At 42.6% G+C, this 25498-nt stretch overlaps 3 protein-coding genes across 3 annotated transcripts in view; all 3 read left to right on the forward strand.

The window, feature by feature from the left end:
- The first annotated feature begins 3104 nt into the window (after window positions 1-3104).
- On the forward strand, window positions 3105-10863 carry thumpd3 (THUMP domain containing 3). Its single transcript, XM_083668030.1, has 10 exons — window positions 3105-3216; window positions 3598-3864; window positions 4592-4669; window positions 5900-6388; window positions 7484-7614; window positions 7832-7901; window positions 8250-8365; window positions 8525-8632; window positions 8778-8901; window positions 9406-10863. Exons 2-10 carry the CDS (start codon window positions 3649-3651, stop codon window positions 9586-9588), a joined length of 1515 nt encoding a protein of 504 aa, XP_083524156.1. The 5' UTR covers window positions 3105-3216; window positions 3598-3648; the 3' UTR covers window positions 9589-10863.
- A 404-nt stretch (window positions 10864-11267) lies between these two features.
- LOC310803160 (prostacyclin synthase-like) lies at window positions 11268-20562 on the forward strand. The gene is made up of 10 exons (XM_083667845.1): window positions 11268-11379; window positions 12273-12396; window positions 12621-12796; window positions 13924-14067; window positions 14754-14881; window positions 15889-16070; window positions 18189-18342; window positions 18958-19139; window positions 19916-20067; window positions 20292-20562. The coding sequence occupies exons 1-10, from the start codon at window positions 11312-11314 to the stop codon at window positions 20440-20442; spliced, it is 1461 nt and encodes a 486-aa protein (XP_083523971.1). The 5' UTR covers window positions 11268-11311; the 3' UTR covers window positions 20443-20562.
- A 2585-nt stretch (window positions 20563-23147) lies between these two features.
- The window catches only part of LOC310803048 (potassium voltage-gated channel subfamily B member 1-like), a gene marked incomplete at both ends in the record, with an annotated part of 35553 nt that continues 33202 nt past the window's right edge, over window positions 23148-25498 (forward strand). Inside the window, one exon of the mRNA XM_083667684.1 lies at window positions 23148-23702. Coding sequence (XP_083523810.1) covers window positions 23148-23702 — 555 coding nt within the window. The remainder of the gene's footprint in view (window positions 23703-25498) is intronic.

The raw sequence follows: 25498 nt of genomic DNA on the forward strand, positions 1-25498 counted from the left end.
CTGTTTCTCCAACACATCAAAGATGTAAACCCTTTCCCCCTCATATCAAGCCAGTGTTTGGTCAATGCCAATGAAAAGTGGTGCATATGTGATCATATGTGTTGACTTGAAAGGGCCTATACAGTACAGCAAGTCTCATTAGAGCAGCTCTTAGAGCAGTCATTTATCCCCTCATGAGTAATACCACATTGAGAGAGAACCTGAGAACACTCTCGCCAGAGACTTTGAGACAGAGTAAATCCCGCAGGGTTTTGCCTTTATCATACGTGATTGCTTTGAGCACTCTTTCATGTCGGTGAATAAAGTGGCTGCTGGAGAGCCTGCGCTCTCAGCCTCGCTCCAAGTTGGAGATTAGTCCCAAAGCTTAGAGAGTAGAAGAGCTCTACAAGAGACTGTCTCACTACAGTCTCACTGTCTACAGTTCTCCAGACACCTCTTCTTCTTCTTCTTCTTCTTCTTCTTCTTCTTCTTCTTCTTCTTCTTCTTCTTCTTCTTCTGCTCTTTCTAAATGGTTGATTCCTTGCATCTTCTCCTTGTCCTCCACTCACTCAAATGTATTGGAGGAGAAGATCTAGGTTCCTCCCCTTAGATATTCTCCTCCAATGCTTTTTTAAGAAGAAGTGAGTAGAAGACGGAGGAGAGGACGGCAAGTAATCAAGTTTCTAACAATTATAGAAAGGGCCTTCTTCTTCACGCCTCTGACACTAAGAAGAAGTGGCAGGAGTGGGAGCTGTAGTGGAGCTGATTGGATGACCTCTGGACCAAAGGGGAGTGGCAAACAAAAGGAGAGTGTCACTCTGGCCCCTTAGGAGTGACCCCCAGAGTGACCCCCATGCTGTGGGAGGCTGGCAGATGAGTATAATAGGGACAGACAGGACAGGACTGTTTGGTTCAAATACATGGAGTCTCCTCCTGATTAATCCTGAGGTGATTTATAAACCTGAGATGGGTTACAGTATCTGTTCCATTGGGTTGTTCGACTATAGGTACAGTCAAAAATAAGAAAGAGGCATACTCTAACTCTGAAAAAAAAGATTAGTTCTGATGAATGTGTCTTTGTGTGCTGTAGCCCAGGGTTGATCCAATAAGTTGATACAATATAGGTCTACTCTGTTTGTCCTTACAAATCATTCTCTTACAAGGCATACTCCACGTTCATACTTAACTACCCTACCCTAACCAAGATTTTGCTACGTGGAAATACCATACTGAAGATGTGTATGTACTTACAATATCAGTTTAAACTCCTGCGTTAGAGAATGTTTTTCTGATTACAGTTGGTTAGAGAAACTATTTCTGACCCAGTGTGGGAGTAGCCGCCACCTGCTGCGTGGGAGAGTGTTCTTAGCGAGGCACCAACAAATACCAACACAAACCTTCCAGACTCTCACTCTGACTAATCAAGGTGTTATAGACATTACCTTTTAATTACTTTTTAATTACACTTCGGTGTTCAATACTGAGTCCGTTTAATTAGATCGATCAAGTCGTGTTTAAATTTATAGGACATCACATGCGCTAAAAATACAAAAGAAACATGACACAACGATGACATTGCTATTTATTTATGTTTTCTCTTTATCCATTGTTATCTTACGTGTATGGTTTTTTTTATCTGAGGTGAAGTGTGTTGAGAATCTGGTGAAATGCACTATGAACCATAACAAACTTAAACTTAAACTATTGGCAACCTAAAGTTATGATACTATTTTTTGTTCACCACTTTCCGCAAAGGAAATGACCAGAGAAAAGGTTGAGGCATGTTTCCCAACAGGTATTTGGGTGTCTGAAGACAGATGGAGAGTGATCTCAAGCACTGAGCCAGAATTCCAGCAGATGACAGGCTCTGCTGCTCCTTTCTCATCAGACTCTCACATGGGACAATTAATCAAAGGTAAAAAATGTGACAGAGAGGGACAGTTATTCTACCCCCCCATTCACAGGATAAGCGTGGTTAACTGCTGAGGATGGGGTGGTGAAAAGAAGAGAAGAGAAGATGATGATGATGATGACGATGGAGTTTTAAAACCCAAATTCCGAAGCCTTGCTACAACTAAGGTCTGGACCAACAAATGAATACTTTGTTGAAAAAAAAGAAATACGCAAAGAAAACAACACACACTATAAACTCCATACTGCACAATCATTTGATCTTCCTCTTTTGGATGTGGCATGTCTACTATTAACTACTTTATCTACACAAGTTAGTTATGCCAGTAAACATTACTGTCTCCCTCTTCATCTGTAAACAGTGGCAAGACTGTTGGGGAATACAAGTCCTCATGGCCACCCTTCAAATGAGAGCTCACTTTCCTTGGCAAGCCATCAGATTCCCCTAATTACTAACAGAACGTAAGCTATGAAACGTACATTGGCCTCAGCTAGAGAGAAGTATGTCAAATAAATACTGCAGGATTAATAAGTGCCCTTCCTCTCTTTTACTTTCTTTTCCCTCTTTCTTCCCTCTTTCTTTTCATCTTCTTCTTTCTTTCATTTTGCTACTCAATCTCTCTCTTTTTCCTCTTTTCTTCTTCTCTCTTTTTGGGTTGGGGGTGAGAGAGGGATCGTGTGTGTGTTGTCTGACTGGCTGGCTGGTGTGTGAGGGTAAACACAGAGCTGGAGATGTGAGAATCATGTGTGGCGGATCTCACAGGCAGCCCCTCCGGCCCCCTCCCTGCTAGGGAGCAACAAACAATCCCATCTGGAACACAGAAACTCAGTCATGTGACACAGGCTGCCATGGTGTTATTTCTGTTCTCTCTCTCTCTCTCTCTCTCTCTCTCTCTCTCTCTCTCTCTCTCTCTCTCTCTCTCTCTCTCTTAAGCTTTTGTCTTTAAATTGAATAGGGTTGTACTCCCAAAAGTTTCAAGATTTCAATAGTAACTTTGTAGTTTCCTTGATGCTTTTACTGTTATCTTGAAATCAATAGCAAATCAACAAAGTCATTTCGAGGTGTTGTCGTGAATTATTGAGTTACAGTCCGCCTACCTATGAGTGTGAGCTCGTTGTCGCATATTCATTCACCTGTGGCACTCGGACGCCCTCTACCGGTCATATCGCAAACTCGTTCAGTCAAGATACCCGGAAGTACTTTGCTCGCTGCCCCCACGTGTGTTGCAGGGAACAGATGTGTTGTGATGAAGATGCCTGACATGCAGATGGTGCACTGAATTGTTCAACACTGTAAAATAGGTGTATTCCACTACTCATTCACGGGTAGGTTTGTATAGGACAATTTGTTGATTCCAATAAATGTTTTATAGATGTCAAAGGTTTTCCGACAGACTATAGATGTTGATAACAAGATCAGCCGGCTAGCTGTAGCCACTTAGCTAGCCATTTAGCAGAGATTTGAGATGTGCCACTGAGAAGTAGTAACGTTAGGCCGGTCAGATTTATTGAGGCAACGACTGGGGAAAGGAACTCTTGCTCTCCATCCTACATCTCAACCAGTTAGCTATTTGACTTGAGAATAGATGTCATCATTGTAACATAAGTGCTATTGCAAGTACTTATTCCTGTCATTGCTTTCTCGGAGAGAATTGGTCTACTGTAGCTGATTTTGCATGGTAATATATATATACAACCTTCCCCCAGGTACATTGCTTGCTTGCAGTTACTTGGAAAAACAAAGTGTGCAGTGACAGAATGTCAACACAGGGAGATAGTGCTGTGGAAGCCAGCAGCTCCGAGGGTGAGACAGCCAGTGATGCCATCATCATAGTCACCATCGGAGCAACAGTGCCAACAGGGTTTGAGATCACTGCCGCAGAGGAAGTCAAGGAGAAAATTGGTGTTGATGCAAAAATAAGTAAGGACCGTGGCCGGATATACTTTCAAATAACCACAGATAAGCTCGCACAGGTAAGATGGGCTGGGAGATCTAACACCCGTTTCATATCCTGTTTTCTTAGCATGGAACTGTCATTTCCCCTGAAAACTGTGGCTGTTGTGGTAACTTGTTTATGTGTTTTTTGGAAAAGTGTGTAACCAATTCCAGACTCAGGGTTGAGGTTATTTATTCCTCCCTTAGATTACCTAAAAAGGTTTGGCTATTTCTTTTGAGGTTGACTTTGATTAAGAGCTTTTAAGGTTTGAAAACGCCTTAAAAGGGGGAAGTTATCCCTTCAAGAATATTTGTTTATCGATGTGACTACTTAGCTACTTTACGATTTCCTTTAAACAGTATATTCCTAACAAAGTCAGGGGTATGGCACTCACACTTTGTACGCTTTGTGGTATAATTGTGATGAATCATGTATTATACATTGGCCTCAACTCCAGAATTGGTCAATAACCTTATAACCTGGTCTTCATTTACCAGCATTCCATCACTTGTGTGGTTGTTATGGCTACTTCACTAAGGAGCAATGTGATAATGTGAGGAATGCTTTTAACTAGTTGGGAGTGGAATTTTACCACTTTGATAAATGTCGTCTTGGGGAGGGGGAGGGCTGGAATAATGAGAATCTCTACTTGAACGTCATAGTAATTGTTATTTCAAATCCAAACCGTTGGTGTATGGAGCTAAAAGAAGACAAAATGCTTAGTTTTAAGAGCCTTTTTAACTGTGCCTCCTCTTTTGTTATAGGTACATCATCTGAAGTCTGTGGACAACCTGTTTGTCGTGGTTGAAGAATATGACAACTATCAGTTTAAAGAATCAAAGGTACATTTGTATGTCTCTGAATTTTTAATCTGGAGGGGGACAGTTCCTGGTGCAGAGTGGGGAGACCTGGCACAGGGTATGAGGACAGAGCCAGGACTCTGTGCCTGCCTACGTCACTGCAACAATCACTCTTTAAGTCAGGATGGCAAGGATAAGCAGAGCTTTCTGCTGTATTAAGTTGTTTTATCAGTGGAAGCTTGTGGAGATTGAAATAGGAGGACGTTGCTCATTGTAACACATGGGAGGTTTACCATACAAGCTGTTTACCATGCAAGCTGCGGGTATAAACAGCTACAATATCAACACCATCCTGAAACTGATGAAACACCATCCTGAAACTGATCAAACTGATTTATTTTTTATTTTTTTTATAACATTATAGGACAGTGAGTCCCTATTCTTTTGACATACTTTACCCAGTGTTCTGTTCTGGGCTCTGCCCTGGTCTCTGGTCCCACTGTCAGAGCATGTTAGTACCAAGTAGGCACACATTAGGTTTCTACCCCATCTCTCTCTCTCTCTCTCTCTCTCTCTCCCCTTCAGCAATAGGATTTAGGGAAGGGATAATTTACCTAAATACGTTATGTTCTGTACACTCCTTGTTTTTCGTACGTCGTAATCTTTTTTATCATCATATCTAACACCCTTTATGTTTCATATCCTGTACTCTTAGCATGGAACTGTCATTTCCCCTGAAAACTGTGGCTGTTGTGGTAACTTGTTTATGTGGTTTTGGAAAAAGTGTGTAACCAGATCCCACTGAGAAATGGGAGAATTCCAGACTCAGGGTTGAATTTGTACGTCTCTCTTGGTTACAGCATCAGGCTCCTGAATGCATGCAGCTTCATGCACTTTCTGTGATTTCATAACAGATACTTACCTTTTTGAATTACACTTTACACTAATTGTAATACACTAAGTGTTGTTCTAATGCCCGTAGTGACACTTTAATTTCTCTATTAATAATTTTATTAACATCTGTGACATAGTAACTGAATAAGTGCTTTACTGTATAATTAGACTATATAGCATTGGAGTTAAATAGAGTAAAACAGCAAATTTCCATGAATTTACAAAAAATCTATCTTATATTTAACATACTATTTGTTATATTACTACAGTAATTACTGCAGTACTACTATACAGGTACTATGTAAAGTGTTGAGGCCAGCTCTCTTGCCCATCGCTCTCAGGGTAGTTCATGGAAACACAACATTTTCGGTCCAATAGGTGGAGGCATTAGAGGACTTTATGCAGCTGGCCTCCAAGCTTCCATGGACCAACGCTCTGGAGGTCTGGAGACTCAACAACTCTCTGAAGAAGAAAAGATCGGAAAGGCGCCGGAGAGGCAAAAATAATGCCAAGGGGAAACCTCGAGGCAACGGCAACAAGGATGCTGTGGTGACGGTGACAGCAGAGACTGAGAAGCTGCAGCTGACACCTGAGGCGTCTGCAGAAGGCCAAGGGGACGGGGACGGGGACGGGGACGGGGACGTGAAGGTGGACGGTTCACCTGACCTGGAGGACAGCCCCCTGGGTGAGCAGGACCTGGAGGAGGCACAGCTGGAGCCCGAGGCCAAGGTGATGAAATTCCGCGTGACGTGCAACAGGGCCGGGGACAAACACAGCTTTTCATCCAACGAGGCCGCCAGGGACTTTGGTGGTGCCGTGCAGGACTTCTTCCAGTGGAAAGCCGACATGACCAAGTTTGATATTGAGGTAAACATGAAGCCTGTTACAACTGCACCAGCACCCATTTAAATCCCATTGGCCCTGCCAAAAGAAACCATATCATCCACATGCTTGTCAAGATAAGCCTTCAAGGCATGATAACAGAGCTAGGATTACTTTACTGTGGCAAACAAAGAAAACAAACAAAAGAAGGTTAGAACAGTTATGAGGAAAATTTTTCTGTGAAAATAAACAGTTGTAGTTGAGGAATGTGAATTGAGGAACGGTTCTGGTTATTCGAGTGACTGATGCCGTTTTTAAAATAATGTTTAGTGAGGTAGGGGCAATTCTAGTCAAGTGAGTAAAGCCGGGCAGACACTACGAGATTTCACCCATGAAAGTTCTCGGCTTTAAACGCGGGTCATCTGTGGTGAACTTGACGCCTCAGTGTGAGTTAGTCACGATTTGTATTCTGACATTTCCTGGTTCCTCTCTACTCGTGGCATTTGAGACGTGCTCCGGGGCAATATAGTGGCTTCAACCAATGAGAATCCAGGATGTTGTAAACAATGGTGTTACGCAAGTTGCATTTGGGACCATACTTATAGAATACGTAAAGGGCAGTCTGAGATTCAAAAAACAACAAGGCGGTCTCCCCGCCACTTTTTTGATAAACAGCTGAGGGATGGGGCTATAGAGTAACCACTGTCAATTTCATAGACGGAGCTATGGATGCAAGGACTGACTATCCATGGGGGTCAACATTTGAGTTTTAACACTGTTTTTTAGGCTTTTTCTTAGTGCATAAGAAGACTATGGTTACAGCTGAAATGTCTTACTATTTTGTGGCCAGTGCCATTTCTGCTGTTGTCCTGGCAATGAACAAACATTGACGGGGAGGGTGAGAGGGGGCACGGTCGCATCGCCCAGTGCAAGTACCATCCGGTCTGCTCATGTACATTAGATGAAGACAGTGTGGAGAATTTGTCTTGTGGTATGAGACACTCTCATAGGTTGGAATCGTCTGCTTGTAATTGCAATTCCAATACATGAAAGTCCTCAGTGAAAATGAATGTGAATTGAATTAGAATTTCCATCGATGTGAATGAATTGAAATTGAATGGACCACTCATGTTCCTCCAGGTCCTGCTGAACATCCATAATGTTGAAGTGGTGATTGGCATCGCCCTGACAGAAGAGAGTCTTCACCGGAGAAACATCACCCATTTTGGGCCCACCACCCTGCGCTCCACCCTGTGCTATGGCATGCTCAGGTCTCTTACCCAACCACCATTCACTCTCAAAACAGACAGGCTAATCCCTAATACTGCAATCCAGATTGTGAAACAAAGTTCCCGTCATTTCCTGGATATCTTTTGTAAGGCGATAGCTATAGTCATTGTCATGGATGTCACAGAACAGGATGTCTGCTCAATTACATTAATCGTTTTAATTCCTTTAATTTAATCGTGCACATTTCTCTCTACACAGTCTCTGTAAACCTCAGGCATCTGATGTTATAGTTGATCCCATGTGTGGAACTGGAGCTATACCTTTGGAGGTAAGGTTGAACTGGCTGACATCTTGAATCACATGATATTGTTATTAAAAAGAGATGATTGGGGGGGGGGGGGGGGCTTAGTGGCGCAGCACACTAATGCGCATACCACATATTCGCAAGGTTCCTGGTTAGATTCTGGCGCTCGGCACGTCTTGCATGTCATCCTTCGTCTCTCTCCCATCCTTCCTGTCAATCTCTACTGTCTCTATCCCAATAAAGCAGAAATGCCCTAAAAACATATTTAAAAAAAGCAAATTCAAAAAAAGAGATGATTGGGACAAAGATGAACTGCCTTCCATAAAATAGTGATCAGAAACAGCCAATTGATGATTGGATTCTCCTGACCAGGGAGCCATCGAATGGCAGCAGTCGTTCTACATCGCCGGGGACAACAACGACATGGCAGTTAACCGCACAGTCAATAACGTCAGTCACCACCTGAAGAAGAGACTAGACAAGGGCAGGTGAGATTCTACACACAGGAGCACTATCCCAAAACACACAGTACACACAAGGGTCACCTCTCTCAGCCTCCGAACAGGAGTTTCCTTATGAGAAGACCTCTTAATGGCAGGTATGATGAGGTCATAGTTGTACTAATAGTCCTCTACTCCCCCACGTAGCTGTACACCAGGGCTGCCCATCGACACAGTGCAGTGGGACCTGTGTCGTTTACCCATGAGGACCAGCTCCGTGGACATCATCGTTACTGACATGCCCTTTGGGAAAAGGTACCATACCACTGTTTTAATTGTGACAAACCCCGACAAACCATCGGTCAGTGGTTTGTAGCTTGTCCCTATTTTTGATTGTTATTCAAGCAGAGAAACATTTGTTTTATTTATTCGTTCATTTCTGTGTGTGGTATTCTGGCAGAATGGGCTCAAGGAAGAAGAACTGGGACCTGTACCCCAACTGTCTGAGAGAGATGGCCCGTGTGTGCAGACCAGGCTCAGGAAAGGCTGCACTCTTGACTCAGGATAAGAAATGCTTTGCTAAGGTAATGCAGTGCTAATGTCATAATAATTGTCATTGATAAACACACCTAAACTATTTTCATGCTATGTAAACTATCAAATAATAATAAATGGGTATTCCAGTGATTCTAAATGTGCGTCGTCCACATGTATAGCATTTATAATGGCTTGTTGATTAAAATTATTATAAAACACACACTAAAACACTGTAAAACCTACAGTATCCTACTAGTCTGTACTTGCTGAGGCCAGCCCTGCTTCAGTGGAAATCCAGGCCAAGCTAATAATGAGTGATTGTGGATGGATAGGTTTCATATTATTTCCATTTCATTTATTTTCAGATAATATCTGTGATCAACAATCCCTTTTGTGAAACTCTTGTTCAGACTGAAACTGGTCTGCTGCTGCTATAGGTGGGCCCTTGGCCAAATGGGTTTTCCAAGTAATACTTTACTTGCACAGTTAATCATGTCCCCCTGGGCTGTGAGTGTGTGTGTCCTGACAGAGGGGGTATTTGTCTCACGCAGGCCATATCTAGGATGGGAGGCCTCTGGCGGAAGTGCCACACTGTCTGGGTCAATGTAGGTGGCCTACATGCAGGCGTGTACCTCCTCAAAAGGACCGGGGCGATATTTGGCCAAACCCCCGAAGACGTCCGGGAATCACCGGGAGTGGCAGAACCAGCTGGAGAGGAGAAGGAGGACCAGTGACTCACTCAGTCCTCACCATGGAAATGTGCTTTAAAATGGGGATAAATAGGGAACGAAGAGGGTGTAGAGAACTTGACTTGTTGCCATTATTTATTTGATTAAAGGGGCAATCTGGGATTCAAACAGCAACAAAGCAGTTAAAAAAGCAGTTAAAACTGCTAGGTTTTTTTGGTAAACAGCTGAGGGATGTGACTGGAGAAATGTAATCACTCTCAATTTCATAGGCCGAGCTATGGATGCAGTGACTGACCATCCATGAGATCGAAATTATCTTTCTAACCATGTTTGAAGCTATACAGTTTGTTTATGAGTACATTGTTTACAAACAATGGAGTAAAGCAAGCTTATATTCAGGGTTCTGATGGAGTAAGACATTTAAGTTCATGAGGCATTTATATGTTATATTCTTCAAGAATCAATTGCTATAAAGCATTAATATGAAAGTCAAAACATGTATGCACTAATCCCAGATTGTCTCTGTAATAAAACTATTTAGCAATTTCATTTTTCGTTTCAGTATCCAAATAAGTATGTCTTGCTGGGAAACTTGAATTGTATTGGAATTTACCGTCAGCATTTTGGAGGTGAAGTGAAGAGTATTTATTGTTACCATGGATATGTTTCCATATCCATTCAAACCATAGACTAATAACAATGTACACATAAATTGAAACCCCAGTTTCATAGGAAGTTCCAGTGTTTACAGGACGTTGAATTGCAATTTTTGACTACTTAAAAGTCTCATTCATCATTGATGATTCTATTAGCTGGACGAGTAGTGAGGGTTTTGATTTAAGAGTACCATTGTTATCAGGGAATCCACTGAATGACCACACCTCTCCAATCTATTGACGTCCTGTTTCCTACAATGACTCTGTCATAATAAATAAACGTATTGTTTCGAAAAATCTCAGCTGGTGTTAATATCACGGTTTTTTACAGTATTACGAGACGGCACACTCATTATCACGCATCATTCGGCTGTATAAACAATGGCACCACCCCCCACCCTTAGCAACAACATGACTGCTCGGCAAGGCAGAGGGATGACTGTCACAATGTTTGTCAAGATTTATTTTTTTTGGTTATCTAGGTGGTGCAATATCCAGGATGTGTGATTGTGATTGTCTCCTGGTATGTTCTTTTTCAATGGTTCCCAGTTCATAATGAGCCATTATTTGAGTTGATTGAATTCGCTTTTCTTTACTGTGCTCATTAGACGTTGTTGTTTATTCAATCTTATTCTTAACAATTTGCCTTGTGTTGGTACCTGTTAAAAAAAACTAAACGTCTAATAAAAACAAACAAAAGAAATCCCTCTGGTGTCCTCTCATCGTTTATAATTGATCTCCCAAATAGAATGAACAATACATTGAAGCAATGTCGTGTATTTATGAGATACGAATTTCATTAGCCCTTTCCAGGTTTTAATTGCCTAATTGAATTTGAGTAATATGAATTCGATTTGCAGTAGAGTTTATAATCAACTATTGTTTGGTTAGGCGCACAGACAGGCTTTTGTGTCGGAAAACAGATTTAGTCTCAGTCTACGTGAATTAGTGCAGGAGCGACCTGAGGCAACATCTCGTCTCGTGACGTCGTTTGTTAGAGGAACCACCCGGTCCCGTCATCAACGGATGACATAAAACAGCATGTCAAGTGAAGGGGATTATCCAATACACTGCGCTCAATCGTGCAGAGACGTCCATCAAAAGAACGCGGTATGATTTGGACGATACTTCTTCTAATCCAGGCTATCCTTATTTCCTTCATTCTCTCGAAACGCTCGAGGTGAGTTAAGAATGATTCATTTGTGTCGTGTTGCCGGTCTATTATTGATCTATTTATCTAATATATCTATTGATTTAATATATCTATTTAATTTGTTTTACAGTAATCCCATGCCACAAACTATTTGCACATTCTCAAACTAGTTGAATGAATACGTTATACTTCAACAAATTCCTTGAAATCATGAGCATATATTGTGGGTCTAAAATAGAGATACCCTTAGGCTTTGTGTTTAATCTGATATTAGGCTAATCAATACCAAGTGGCAAATATTGACTAGGCTAATCACATTTCTGCTCGCATGACATTAATATTGTTCATTGAGTAAACTCTTTCACAACCCACTAAACCATTTGTGACACTTAAAAGCACGGAATGGCATGCATGTCAGTTTAGTTGGCTGTTCAATCCCATTTAACCTCCCACACAAAACTGTGTTTGGAATGTGGTTGAACAGTCAGACTGGTATAAATAGACCACTTATATTTAAGTAAACCTCTTTCGTACATCTCATTTAAATGACCTAAGCACTATTTCCACCGGCCAGTCTTAAATGTAAACTTGCGGTGTCTCAACATGGTCGTGTCAGGATTGTGAATCCCATCTGAGTTTTCATCATTGCTTGTACTGCTGTATCCTTTGGTTTGCTTTTCAGTATTAGAGTTTCCAGGCTTTCAAATGTTACTTCTAAACCTTAATGTACATTGTACATTCCACTCGTTCTACTCACCGATAAGAGTCAGGCTGCGAATACCGATTAAATTAATATTGGCTACAGTTCCTTCCTATTATAGCAAACAACAAAATACAGTAATCTATGACTTTTGTATGAACAAATATACCTGTCAATGTTAACAAATGCTAACAAATTGCACAATTTATTTTCTTTATAGGTCAAAGAAGGAGCCCCCTTTGGACAAAGGAATCATTCCATGGTTAGGTCATGCCCTTGAATTTGGAAAAGATGCTGCCAAGTTCGTAACCCGCATGAAGAAGAAACATGGCGATATCTTCACGGTAAGATCGAAAAGAAAACAGTAGAACAAACTATACATTTCATCTACTTCACATGAAAGCATGTGTGCGTGCGTGTATATGTGTGTGTGTGTGTGTGTGTGTGTGTGTGTGTGTGTGTGTGTGTGTGTGTGTGTGTGTGTGTGTGTGTGTGTGTGTGTGTGTGTGCGTGCGTGCGTGTGCTGATGCTTGTGTGTGTATTTACATACTGCATGTGTGATCTATAGGTGCGTGTAGCTGGACTCTATGTGACAGTGCTGCTGGATCCCAGCTCCTATGACGCTGTAATCCAAGACACCCGTTCCCTGGACTTCTCACGCTACGCACAGGTTCTCATGGAGCGGATCTTCAGCCTGCGGCTCCCCCATTACAAGCCAGACATAGAGAGAGCCATGATGAAACAGTATGTCCCTGTCTATCACTATCCCACATCACTGTCTCTCACTATCACTGTTTGACACACTCCTTTATCAGGCTGGCCCAAAACAGGTGAACATGTCCGACTTGCATCAGAGATGAAAGCCAAATATAAGGTTAACCAAAGATCTTCGATTGTCAGTAATTACTCTGCCATTGTACGTCTGGTTTAAACTAGGCCAGCATTGTCCAGACAAGAACTGGATCTTGGCGATTATACTACACGTGAATGTGGTCTTTGTCCCTTTGTTCATCCTCTCAATTGAAAAGAATCCCACCCACCGAGAGGAACGTTACAGAGACAGACAGATCGCCACACCTTTGATATCTCAACCATCGGCGTACAGTATGAGTCATGAATGTACTATAGCACGGCTTCACGTTGTTCTTTATAAACGCATACCGTGTAAGCGTGGTAGTTGCGTGGTAGCAATGCAAATGCAAAAAATGACCATGACCTTGAGAGAGGTATTCCTTTTTTTACTGCTGGAGGAGGGTATGTAGCCTTACCCTTTCTGTCACGGAATAAAGGACAATGTGCCTTTGATGGGCACTGAGGTGGAACAAGTGGCCTCGTGACTGAGCTGTCAATTTCACACCCTCATCATCTTCCAGACATTCCTGCTCATTGTGTGAGGGTATATTGCTCTAAGTGCTTAGCCTAAGACCACTGGATCTCGCAACAAAAAAAAGCAGCTACCACACCAATAGATTGCATACGGATAGTATTGTGCCGTTCATTCTCAGGTCCAGGAATGAGGGGCAGAAGGTATAGTCTATCCAAAGGTCAAGTTCCAACATGTTGCAACGAGGGAACAATCTCCAGCATCCCAACAGAGATAGGTAGAGAAGGTAGCTTATATACCCTGGAATGACATGATTGACTGTTGATGATTCATGACTTACGAATACCAATGCCTAAAATGGTTAGAAATACAAGGTGTGTTTCCAGAGAGGCATTATATGCACTATAGACATTCACATGACCATCAATCAGAGAGGAGTGAACCATGGGTTTATCTTTTTCGAACACAGTTAATGACATGATTTTCCTCCCTGTGACTTTTAAAACGTTTTGACTTTTTTCCCACTTTAACACTTGTGTCCCTTCAGGCACTTCCAGGGCGAGAGCTTGGCCTCCCTGAGCGGCACCATGCACAGGCATCTCCAGGCTCTGCTGAAAGCCGAGAGGCCCCTGAACCAGACAGACTGGAAAGCGGACGGGCTCTTCAGCTTCTGTTATAGCCTACTGTTCAGGTACAGAGGCGTTCTCCTCCCTCCTTCCCTCCCTCGTCACTCTTAAGTCCCCGGGGTTTACGTCAAACCGCCTCTAATAAACAGGCCTTTTTTTCCACGAGCCGAGTGTTTGTAAATACGTCAGGTGGAATGGAGTTGTGACACCATAGATGTGTAATGACAGGAACCCTTGCTTACTTTAGGTCAACCTCTCTCACACGAACACACTTAGCTTCTTCCACATCACCCTTCCTCAACTGACGTACTCCCTGGGAATACACAGTGTGGTGGGTCTAATGTGGAGCAGTTGATGTTGCCATTATGTTTGCTCAGCATGAGGCATTATTACTCACAGAGTGGAGTGGAACGGAAATACTGTTTAAGGAATCTGGGATACAGTTTATAAGTAGCTAAGTTAACTGAGTGACCTCCCTCCATTAGGAGTAATTGTCAGGTGGGTGGGCCACAGGAAAGGTACCTGTTGACCTAAACTGGGCGCCGGCGTGGGAGGGCTATCTCTCCAGCGGTAGGAAGTGATCACTTAAGGCGCTGTCATCGATCAATGTAATGTTGTTTTAAGTGGCAATGTCTCCAGTGCATAGCTTTGCGTACCTTGTGTGGTAACCTCCCCTTTCTCTGCTCTCACCCTCCCCCCCAACACTCTCTCTCTGTCTCTCTCTCTGTCTTTCTCCCCCTTCTCCTCTCAGGGCAGGTTACCTCACACTGTTTGGAGGGGAACAGAACAACAACAGCACAGACACCACTGATGTCTACAAGGAGTTCCGGAAGTTTGACAGCCTCCTTACCAAAATGGCGAGGACAACGCTAAAACCAGGTAACAACACGCACATAAACATGGTCTCTAAGGCAACTATGAGCTACAACGTGTCTTTCTGGTGTTCTGTCTGGAGAAATACTATATGTACTGTGTATAGAATCACAGATTACGCACGACTCCATTTCAGAAAAGCATCACAGTCTGTGATATTACATTTGTGATTTGTCATTGTTTATCCTTTGTCATCGCATGACCTCATCGGGGGAAAGTTATTTGGGTTTGTTTTTGTTGTTGTCATGGTGAGCCGCCAAATGATTTAATAGGAGCGTGTCATGTTTCAATCGCATGTCCGACTCACACTTCCCTTACTTCATCAGTCATTGTTCCCCTTTCACCCTTCACACAGTTGCTTCATCTCAATTCGACGTGCTGTATCTGATGATGTCATGACATGACACGCCTGTACTGTGTGTGCACCTCTGTCACGTCTAGCTGTCTGGGCTGTCACCTTATATCTGATCTCACACCTCTCTCAATACACTATATATAGCATATTGCATATTGTATGTTCGCCCACATTCTTACTCCCACTCTCCTGTTCCTCAGAGCAGCTGCTCCACCAACTCTACCCATGTCACAGTTGTCACCTCCCCTTCAGTCATAGTGCATATGTATGCATCTGGCTGATCTTACCCTTCACACCTAGTTCTCAGGTTGAGATCTTGTTTATGTTACATGTCTTGCCACTTCATTCTGACAGTTGATTCGCTTGTCAAATTAGCTATTTGTGCATGTCTGTAATTTCACCTGGCTCACCTACCCCTACCTGCCTGTACCTGCCCGCCTGTCTTGCCTGTGTGCACGTGTGTGTGTGTGTGTGTGTGTGTGTGTGTGTGTGTGTGTGTGTGTGTGTGTGTGTGTGTGTGTGTGCGTGCGTGTGCGCGTGCGTGCGTGTGTGTGTGTGTGTGTGTGCGTGTGTGTACATGAGTATATATAACAGAAAAGAATAATAATAGCTGCTATGTGGTTGAAGGTTTCATGGTTTCTGTCTGTGTGTGGTCCAGAGGAGAAGAAGACGGCCCAGAGTGTGCGGGGGCGGTTGTGGGAGCAGCTGGCTCCAGCGGGGCTCGGTGAGGACTCGGGGTCCAGCCCTTGGCTACAGGGCTACAGGCAGCACCTGAAGGAGGAGGGCGCTGATGAGGAGACACAGAGAAAAGCCATGCTGCTGCAGCTCTGGGCCACACAGGTGAGTCATACACACGGACACACACACACACACACACACACACACACGCACACACACACACACACACACAATTCAAAACACGCACAAACGTACGCACATTCACGTCTCCCGGAGAGGAAGGGCCGACTCACAATGCAGGGACTGCCCAGGTATTTGAAGGTATCTGTTCTTAAACAGGTGTTGTGATAGATGAATGTTGTGAAGATGAATGTTGTTCCATAACACCAAGAGAAAGGCCATTCAGTTCCCTTTAGTAGCCTTTGGAAGTGGATCAACTATGCGAGCTGTGAAAGCTGAGCACGCCCTCTGAGGAAACACCTGGCCAGTGGCCATCTTAAACATGACAATGTTCCAACATAAAGACTTTGGGATTCCAGTGTTAAGTAGACACGCGATATTGTTTAGTGTTTCAATTCAGGTTAGAACATGGTGTCTGACTCTGTTGTCCAGTACCTGATTTGCAGCCACACCTTACCCTTTAAGCCAAGAGGTTTGGTGTTTAAGAGACTACTACAGGTGTGCAAAAGCCTTTTTCTATTTTTTAAGATAAATACTTGTACATACAATACTTCAATTAGATATATCTACTAATGCTCAACAACCTCTACTGTATAGACAAACCCAGGAACTATTAGCCTTTTGGTATGTTTAGCCTGTCCTTTGCTTGATTATTAGTCCTGTTGGGCTTCTTCTTCATAAGAGTTCAATGGGATTGTCGTTAGCTGTTTCTGTTCGCTGCTATAATTGTATTCACTTTGACACACTGGTCTGTTCTTCCTTCTCTAAGGGAGAACCGACTAGTCTAAATAAGTGCAATACTCATATTCACCACAAGAGTGCACTGACAGACCTTTTATTTCATGAAGAGTGCTGCTGCTAAATGGGCACGCAGGCCAGGCGCTTTTACTGTTGGCTTCAAAGGCAAACGTATGTAAACAGACTTGAAGTGCTATCTAAGCCCCACTCTGAATGCTTAGCTACGGCTCTGGCATATCTCTTCCTGGTAATTGGTCAGTCGCTTTGCACTGTGACACACAACCACAAGCAGAAACCATCATGTGACCATACTTTTTATCTACTAGTCGTCTTCTCTGTTCCCTTAAGTGGTTTTCAAGTGCAGTGAATGCATTCTTTATATATGATAAAAGCTACATTTGCATAACCCCTGTTTCTTCTGAACTGTATATAACTTCCTGCTGGGACCATATATATTGAAAAATGTATGCACTCACTGCAATGTATGTCGCTTTGGATAAAAGCGTCAGCTAAATGGCATATATTATTATTATTATTATTATTATTATTATTATTATTATTATTATTGTTCTACATACTGAAAAGACAACTCACTCAATCAATCAATCAATCAAACTTCATTTACAGCACATTTTGTACAAAGAAAAAAAATGAAAATGAAAATGAATAAAGCACTGGAGAAACGAATGTAGTGAAATAAAATTAATAAAATACATACAAATACATGATAAAGGATCATATAATGGAATGAAAGTGCACTAAAAATAAAAAGTAAGAACAACCCAAGTAAAAGCAAGGCAAAAAATGTTTTAATCTTTTGTTTAAAAAGGTCCACTACGATTTATAGGCTATATCAATATTATTGCATTGCAAACACTGTTTTGTCTGGAAGCAACATAAATTCTGTCATTTTCTCAGACATGAACAAACACAGACAGATGGCTAGAGACAGCCCAGTATGCCCTAACATTTAGTTTGAGTCTGTTTGAGTCCTCCGTTGGTTTCGGATGATGTCTCTCCTTTTTAAGTAAGCCATTACAGCTCAGCACTTAACTCCCTGAGAATATCCAGAAGCAGAACATGCTCCTTTATCATATAGACACAGGAAAGGAACTCTCCAGCACTAATGATTCAGTTAAACTCTGGGCTGGTATAATTCATTAAGTCATGTAATTTAACAATACAGACAAGTGAAGATTGCCCTCTGTTTGAACTACATTTAATATATATAGAAACTAAGAGCTGAAATGTGGTTTAATATTCTCTTCTCCTGTTATATAATTGCTGCCTCTCACTCCTCTCCTAACCGTCAGAGAGGAAACTATGTTATTGTGTTCATGTTAATCTTCATTTGTTTGCCAGGGTAATGTGGGACCTGCTGCATTCTGGCTCTTGGGTTTCCTGTTGAAAAATCCTGAGGCAATGGTGGCAGTGAGGAGGGAGTTCAGCAGCATCTCAGAGCAGGAGATGACACAGTGCCCCCTGCTGGAAAGGCTGAAGCACACACCCGTGTTTGGTGAGTGTTTGCTTATGGTCATTTCTCAAATAGACAAGGAGCTTCAGCCCTATGGACAAATAAATCTGTCTGACTATAATTATGGTGAGACGGAAAGACAGAGCAGGAGAGAGGAGGATTTAAGAGTGGTATGATGAAGGAAGAGAGAGAGGGAGAGAGAGGGAGAGAAGGGGAGGGAGAGAAGAGGAGAGATAGAGGGAGTGGAAGAGAAAGCAAGAGACTATTCCCAGGAGAGTGGCCATTGCCCTAATGAGCTCAATGATTAAAAGATCGGGATAGATCCATCTTCTAAAGGCAGGGAAGGTTGCCCTCAATTAGCTATAATGGTTAGAGTCAACAGGTGGTTATTAAATATGGGCAAATGACAACCACTGAAGTAGAACATGAAATGCCACTAACCCTGAGTGAGAAACCTACCTTTAGCCTTCTTAATTCTATAGAATGTACTGGAAGGAACTCCTTTATTGGAAGATTAATATACAGTAGATTCATGTTGGGAGATTCTCTGTTGGGCAGGAGATTCATTCCTGCATACACACACACACACACACACTCACTCACTCACACTCACACACACAAAGATGACATTATTTTCTCTGCCCTCCTCCTTCTCAGACAGTGCTTTGGAGGAGACACTACGGCTCACTGCTGCCCCCTTCATCACCAGAGAGGTAGTGCAGGCAAAGACTCTGCATATGGCTGATGGCCAGGAGTACGAGCTCAGGAGAGGGGACAGAGTGTTTCTGTTCCCCTTCATCAGCCCACAGATGGACCCCGAGATCCATCAAGAACCACAGGTATGTAAACGCTAATTCATACTATAGAGCCGAATTGAGCTGTGCCGAGTTGTTCTGGCCTAACCTGGTTACGCATCCAGCATAGCTGCTGTAACAGTGCTTGAAAAGACAATGTGGGAAAAAAAGCAAATCGGAGCCAGCACAGTATGCTTCCAGTCGGCCCTGTAGTGTGTAAAGGCCTTTAGGCATTGGTGTATCGGACACACCACTCTCAGAGTCTACACACATCGATGGAAATTCCTTTTAGTCATGTTGTGCAACCGGCCCCTTCCAATCTCCACAATGCTCATTTTCTATAGATTAGGACAAGTTGATTGAAGATAAGGTAAAAAGCATGGAAGCATTGTTGATGTCAGAAGGAAGCACGCCTACACAGTAATACTATGTAGACTCTAGATTGACACCTGGATTACCCTGAGAGCGGTGGGCCAGAGTAGGATTAGCTGGGCATGGGAGCAGAAACACAGCTAATAAGCGTGGGAAGGGATATCTACATGGCTCCGTCATTTCTTTGTTCTCCTCCACATGAGCCATTTAGTGGAATTAGCAGGGGAATGTTGACGAATGATGAGGTTTATTTCTCATCGGGGAATAATAATAATAATAATAATAGTGTCATTTTTTTTGTACGCATCCCAATGCATGATTAGTTGTATACAGTAGGGAGCATGGGAGGAAAGTCATGTGTGATGACCATTCATCACTGTGAGCAGGGCCCCCTGTCTGTGTATAACACTAATGTGCTGTGTCTTAACTCCCTGTGTTGCCTCTCACAGAAATACAAGTATGACCGCTTCCTGAACCAGGATGGATCAGAGAAGAGGGACTTCTTTAAAGGAGGCAGGCGGCTGAAGTACTACACCATGCCATGGGGTGCAGGCATCAACGGATGTGTGGGCAAACGCTTTGCCATCAACGGCATCAAACAGTGAGTATTATGAGCGTGTCCCACAAGGGCAGATGGAGACTAACAGGCCTTAGGTGTACTATAATGCAACATTGTAACAATCATTTTTTATTTCTCTTGATTTTTAACTCTACTTTAACTCTCCCAACCCCTCTTTCTGTGTGTGTGTGTGTGTGTGTGTGTGTGTGTGTGTGTGTGTGTGTGTGTGTGTGTGTGTGTGTGTGTGTGTGTGTGTGGCTGTCTAGGCTTGTGTACTTGGTGCTGTTCCACTACGACTTGGAGCTGCATGACCCAGAAGCTCAGTTGCCAGAGGTGAATGCCAGTCGCTATGGATTTGGAATGCTGCAGCCAGTTGGAGACCTGCCCATCCGATATAGAGCTAAAGATTCATATTAGGACACAGAAGGACTCTGAAATCTGCCAAACCAGACCAGACTTTACTTTACTTTGCACATTTATAATTGAATTATGTATTATGTCAATACACAGTTTTGTATCTATTTTTGTATAATATAAATGTACAGTGAAATATTTTTTATTATTTAACTTTTTTTTTTTTTTATATATATATATATACATATATATATATATATACATTGTAATTAAAGTTTATTTTAAGTGAAGATTTGTTTGTGATGTATTTTGGTGTAATCTGAGCCCATGAAACCAACTCCAAGTGTTATTAGGGATAAGTTATGTCTCTTGCCATAACTTATCCCTAATATTAAAATAATTTCTTCTCAACAACAATGTGGAGCATCCCCCGAATGAAACTGTGTATGATTGTTGAGCGCATCATATCGGGGAACTATTTTATGTTTGTAGTGAGTGTGAAGTGGATGTTCTGAGATTAATGAGGATACAGCCTGCACTATAAACACAACCAACCACACATCTATCACACAGACATGCCCTGGCGTTCAGGGGGTAGGGTGAACGGAAAGTTTAGATTCATATGTCGTTTGAAAACGAACTGATTGCTTAGTAACAAGAGCTGACCTACTTTTTTAGCCACAAGATCCACCACTACGTATATATCAAACCAAGTGTTTTGGGTGCCCAACAGAAATGTAATTGATACCATTTCAGGAGAATGATGCCGTTTCACAAATACTGTATATGGCAATATTTCTTTACTCTTTGACCCCTATCTGGTAGACAAGTAGAGTAATACAATATGTCTGCCAGATAGGGTTAAAAGTACAATCAAAAAAAAAAAGTACAATAAAAGTAAAACAGTACAATCTGTGCGTTATGAAACGATAATGTTAACAATCTGTGATAGGGCACTTTTCCTATGTGGTGCGCAAGATAGTATTGGTTTATGGACTCCTGAATTACTGCTTGATATAGGATGTCTTTATCTTTTGATGCCACAGTTGTGCTTGTGAATCATTGATCTTCCCTATATTGTAAGAGGAAGCAAACAGCTCTTCCCTCACAAGTCTGAAGTGTAAACACTCCCTCGTGTACTTGGTTTTCCATGCCTCAAAGAATAGGGAGCAGCTGCGTAATTTCTCGCCGTCGTCCTTACAGTTGTGCTTTTACGGGTAATCTAGTCATAACAGTTTAGGTATATTTAGATGTTTTTGTGCCACATGCCCTTTGAAAATAGTTACTGCCTTCTGGTGGGCTCAGTGTTGCATCGTGGCCTCGTCTGCCGAGGATGGTAAGCGGCTGTTTGCTTCTGAATGGTAAGGGTTAAACTCTCCGGTTGTCTGCGGCTGCTGGTTGGCGGAGCCTCCGCGAAATCAGCCTCTGCCTCTGCAGAACCCCGCTGGAGCGTAGCCCGTCACGCACGGCACAGGCACAGACTCAGTGACCAGGTACAGAGGAATCGGGTGGATTCACAGCATAGACTACTTGTTGATTCGCTCCGAGAAGGTTGGATGAGACATATCACGGCGTGTCTATCACCTTTTAAGCATGTCTAGTGCGGGGCTGTCTCCAAACCAGCCTCCAAGAGACAGGCGGTGAGCGGAGTAATAAACCAGTGACAATTTTAGCGCATCTGCATCTTTAGATGTTTAAATGTTTCTTCTTACACTGAACCAGAACATCATGAAGATCTGTAAGTATCATGTGCACAATCTTTGATCATGTTGCTTAAACAACAATCTAGGCCTATGGCACTTTCAAATGTCATTGAAAATCAAATTATGTGATATGTAGGCTATTTGGCATGACTATCAGCGAATGTTGTTAGTCATTAAAATGGTAAATTGCAGGTCAATCTGTTTTGATTTCGAGAACAATTCCGTGAACTGATGTAGCTACAGTATGATACTTTTGGATAAATGCGTGAGTTTGAGGGGTTTCATTATCTTGATTTTAAGAAACCCTTTGAACAACTTCGTGTACCAACCTGGTTTAAGGTTTGTTTGATCAGACTACAGCTCCAGATTTGAGATGATTAGCCTACACTGTGATTCTGTTTTGTGCAAATAACCCTTTTTTATAAGACGTTCATGTATTATCTAAATGTTTATGATATCCTGCATTTCTTTCTCAAATTCAAACTCATTGTTTGCTCAAATTGATCTCTTGAATTGGTTGCCTTTCTGAACCAAACCTTCTTTTTAGTGTTAGTAGGGCTTTTATGTCTTTGTGAGATCTGTTCAAAACAACCCCGAATGTTAAGTCGCGCCATCTGCCTTGCTCTCGTGAAACGCCGGTTGTCGCGCTGAAGTTTAATTATTTCAGCACCGAAACGGGGACAGAGTTGAAATGGACTGATAGATAGGCGTTTCAGCACTGCTTCACTGGACAGCGCCCTAGAGTGGAGTCGAGTTTATCTTTGCGCTTTTGAGAGGAAAGCGGCTGTGCGTGTTAAAGCAGATTCAATTAACCATTTGGTCATCTGAGGAGTGGATAAACCACTGGGCATTGTGTGAGAAACGTTTTCTATCACTGCTGTAGGTCAATAGCCATTTCACAAAGTGACCCCTGATGTAATTGCTCTTTTCCTCTTTTCACAGCAACACGAATGGGGGATTACAGACCCTAATGCAGTCTTCTCCAGGGCAGTTTCACCTGGAGGTATTCGACCCAAAAGTTTCCGGCCTTACTCATCCACAAGTGGCTGAACGTCTAGGGCGAGGATGAATAAAGTGCGCTCTCGGTCGACCACCTCGCTGCCACCGGAGCCGTTGGAAATAATCCGGAGGAAAGGACACACCCGTCGCGTGAGACTTAATGTTGGGGGTCTCCTCCACGAAGTTCTTTGGAGAACGCTGGACAGGTTACCCCGTACAAGACTAGGTAAACTGAGAGATTGTAACACCCATGAGTCTATCATGGAGACATGCGACGACTATAGTCTGGATGAGAACGAGTACTTTTTCGACAGACACCCCGGGGCTTTCACGTCCATTCTGAACTTCTATCGCACGGGAAAGTTACATATGATGGAGGAAATGTGCGCTCTATCGTTTAGCCAAGAGCTGGACTACTGGGGCATCGATGAGATCTACCTGGAGTCGTGTTGTCAGGCCAGATACCACCAGAAAAAGGAACAGATGAATGAGGAGCTCAAACGAGAGGCCGAGAGCATAATGGACAGGGAAGGCGAGACGTTTGATGCCACGTGTTGTTCCGAGAAGCGAAAGAAACTTTGGGATCTCCTGGAGAAGCCAGGTTCATCATTTGCAGCTAAGGTAAGCTCAAAGTCAGGTAGCCTACCTCTTCATGTTCGAATCAACTTTTTCCTAATTGCTCTGGGGTAGGGATGGGTTTATCTCGCTTTAAGAGGATAGCGAGGTAATTAGTGAGTGTAACCTGACCGTGAGTAAACAATGTATGGCCTCGAGCCAATCTGCCTGGATTGTCTGTTTTGATGATGGCCTAGTTGCTCGGATCAATTTACAGTAATTTTACAAAGACAGTCATGTTGTATAACCTTCAACAAAGATGCCATATTTATCTACAACTTGGCCATGAATAAAATCATGTAAATGTAATCCTCTTCTTTGTGGATCAACAATGGCATGACCTCAAGTTGAAGTTCAGCTTGTGAAAGCAATTATAGCCTTGAAACAAGGCAAATGAAGCTTCCTGTAGGAAACATTTGTTTTGAATATAAGCACAATCATTTTAACTAACAAGCCATAGTTTTGAGTATTTTTGTAATAGGTCACAGTCTTGGTGAGGAGAAACAATAAGCACACAGTGCAAGTTGATCATGAGGTTGACATTTTGAGGCATCTGATGCCTGACTCCATTTTAACCTCTGAGCCAGTGCTTTTAATCTGTCAGTTTCACCAGCTGTGGTATTGCTCTTGAGAAAGCACTCTTCTGCTATATCATGAAATGAATGGACCGACAGGGCTATTCTGAGTCACCAACAGAGAACTATATTGGTGTCAACCTGTTGGGAAATGATGTTGCTCTTTATGTAAGACTGGTTTACACACTGGGGAGACTCAAGTCTGCCAGTACTGGGAAGGCACAGGGGCAAGGAATAGTTTATGGTCAGTTTGTGTCTGCATACAGTATGTTTATCAGGCAACCCTCATTATCTTGTCCTCTGTTGGTTTCAGACTCACACAGCCTCTTTGATTAATAGACCCAGTGTGGTTTCCACATAGGTCTCCTGGGTTAATCATGCAATCTGTTTCTGCATTGTTGTTGTTGTTCATAATTTAATTGGCAAATGCAGGGAAAGAAAAGGCAATATATTTATCTCTGGAGATGGTAGGAAATAGATGTAAACGACAAACTCCAAACTGTATTTTTCCATCTAATTATACTGTAGATGAAATGGCAAGTCAACTATTTGAGCTCATTTTGGTTCTCCTTAAATGTTTTTGGATGGCATAATGAGTGTGGGTAATTGGGAGATAATCAGTCACTGATGGTTTGTTCTTGGGGAGCCTCTCTCTTCCCCCCCCCCCCCCATCCCTCCAATCTCCCCCCCCTCCCACTACCCCCCCGCCTCCCGCCTTATTTCCAGCCCTGCATTTCATCATTCCCCTCATTTATCGACTCATAGCTCACACTGCTGCAACAATACCACTTTACTGGCCTGGACCAATGGACCCAGTCATGTTAACAATGTTTTAAGCAAAGTGACTCCAGCACCAGTGTTTGACTATGCTAATGTTCAATTTACATTATTAAAAACTACCCAATAGCATGTTGGGAATACATCAGCTGTACTTAGATTGAGTAATAATTGTGAGAGAAGGACTCAATATTACAATTGTCTCATTATACAACCCTCCGCTTGCCATTAGGGCCTGTGAGAGAAGATGATTGTCTCATGCAGCTATCGTTTCACATCTATACTGCAGACCGGTTACCAACAGTAGTTTCAGTATGTGTACTTGTAGAAGCACTGTAGTAGGGAGTAAAGGGATAGTTCACCCAAATGACAAAATCACAGATTTTTAACCAAAAACAACGGAAGTCAATGGACCCTATATTAGAAATGTCATGACCAAATCATCCCAAC

This window comes from Argentina silus, assembly GCF_951799395.1.
Source record: "Argentina silus genome assembly, chromosome: 4".
Lineage (NCBI taxonomy): Eukaryota > Metazoa > Chordata > Actinopteri > Argentiniformes > Argentinidae > Argentina > Argentina silus.

What these genes read in the sequence shown, in the direction of transcription:
- thumpd3 (XM_083668030.1), top strand. Translation starts at nt 3,649, where the DNA reads ATGTCAACACAGGGAGATAGTGCTGTGGAAGCCAGCAGCTCCGAGGGT. An exon ending in ATCAGTTTAAAGAATCAAAG is followed by an intron (nt 4,670 to 5,899) that starts GTACATTTGTAT and finishes TCGGTCCAATAG; the next exon opens with GTGGAGGCATTAGAGGACTT. An exon ending in CTGGAGCTATACCTTTGGAG is followed by an intron (nt 7,902 to 8,249) that starts GTAAGGTTGAAC and finishes TCTCCTGACCAG; the next exon opens with GGAGCCATCGAATGGCAGCA.
- LOC310803160 (XM_083667845.1), top strand. Translation starts at nt 11,312, where the DNA reads ATGATTTGGACGATACTTCTTCTAATCCAGGCTATCCTTATTTCCTTC. An exon ending in TGCAGCTCTGGGCCACACAG is followed by an intron (nt 16,071 to 18,188) that starts GTGAGTCATACA and finishes TTTGTTTGCCAG; the next exon opens with GGTAATGTGGGACCTGCTGC. An exon ending in GCCATCAACGGCATCAAACA is followed by an intron (nt 20,068 to 20,291) that starts GTGAGTATTATG and finishes GTGGCTGTCTAG; the next exon opens with GCTTGTGTACTTGGTGCTGT.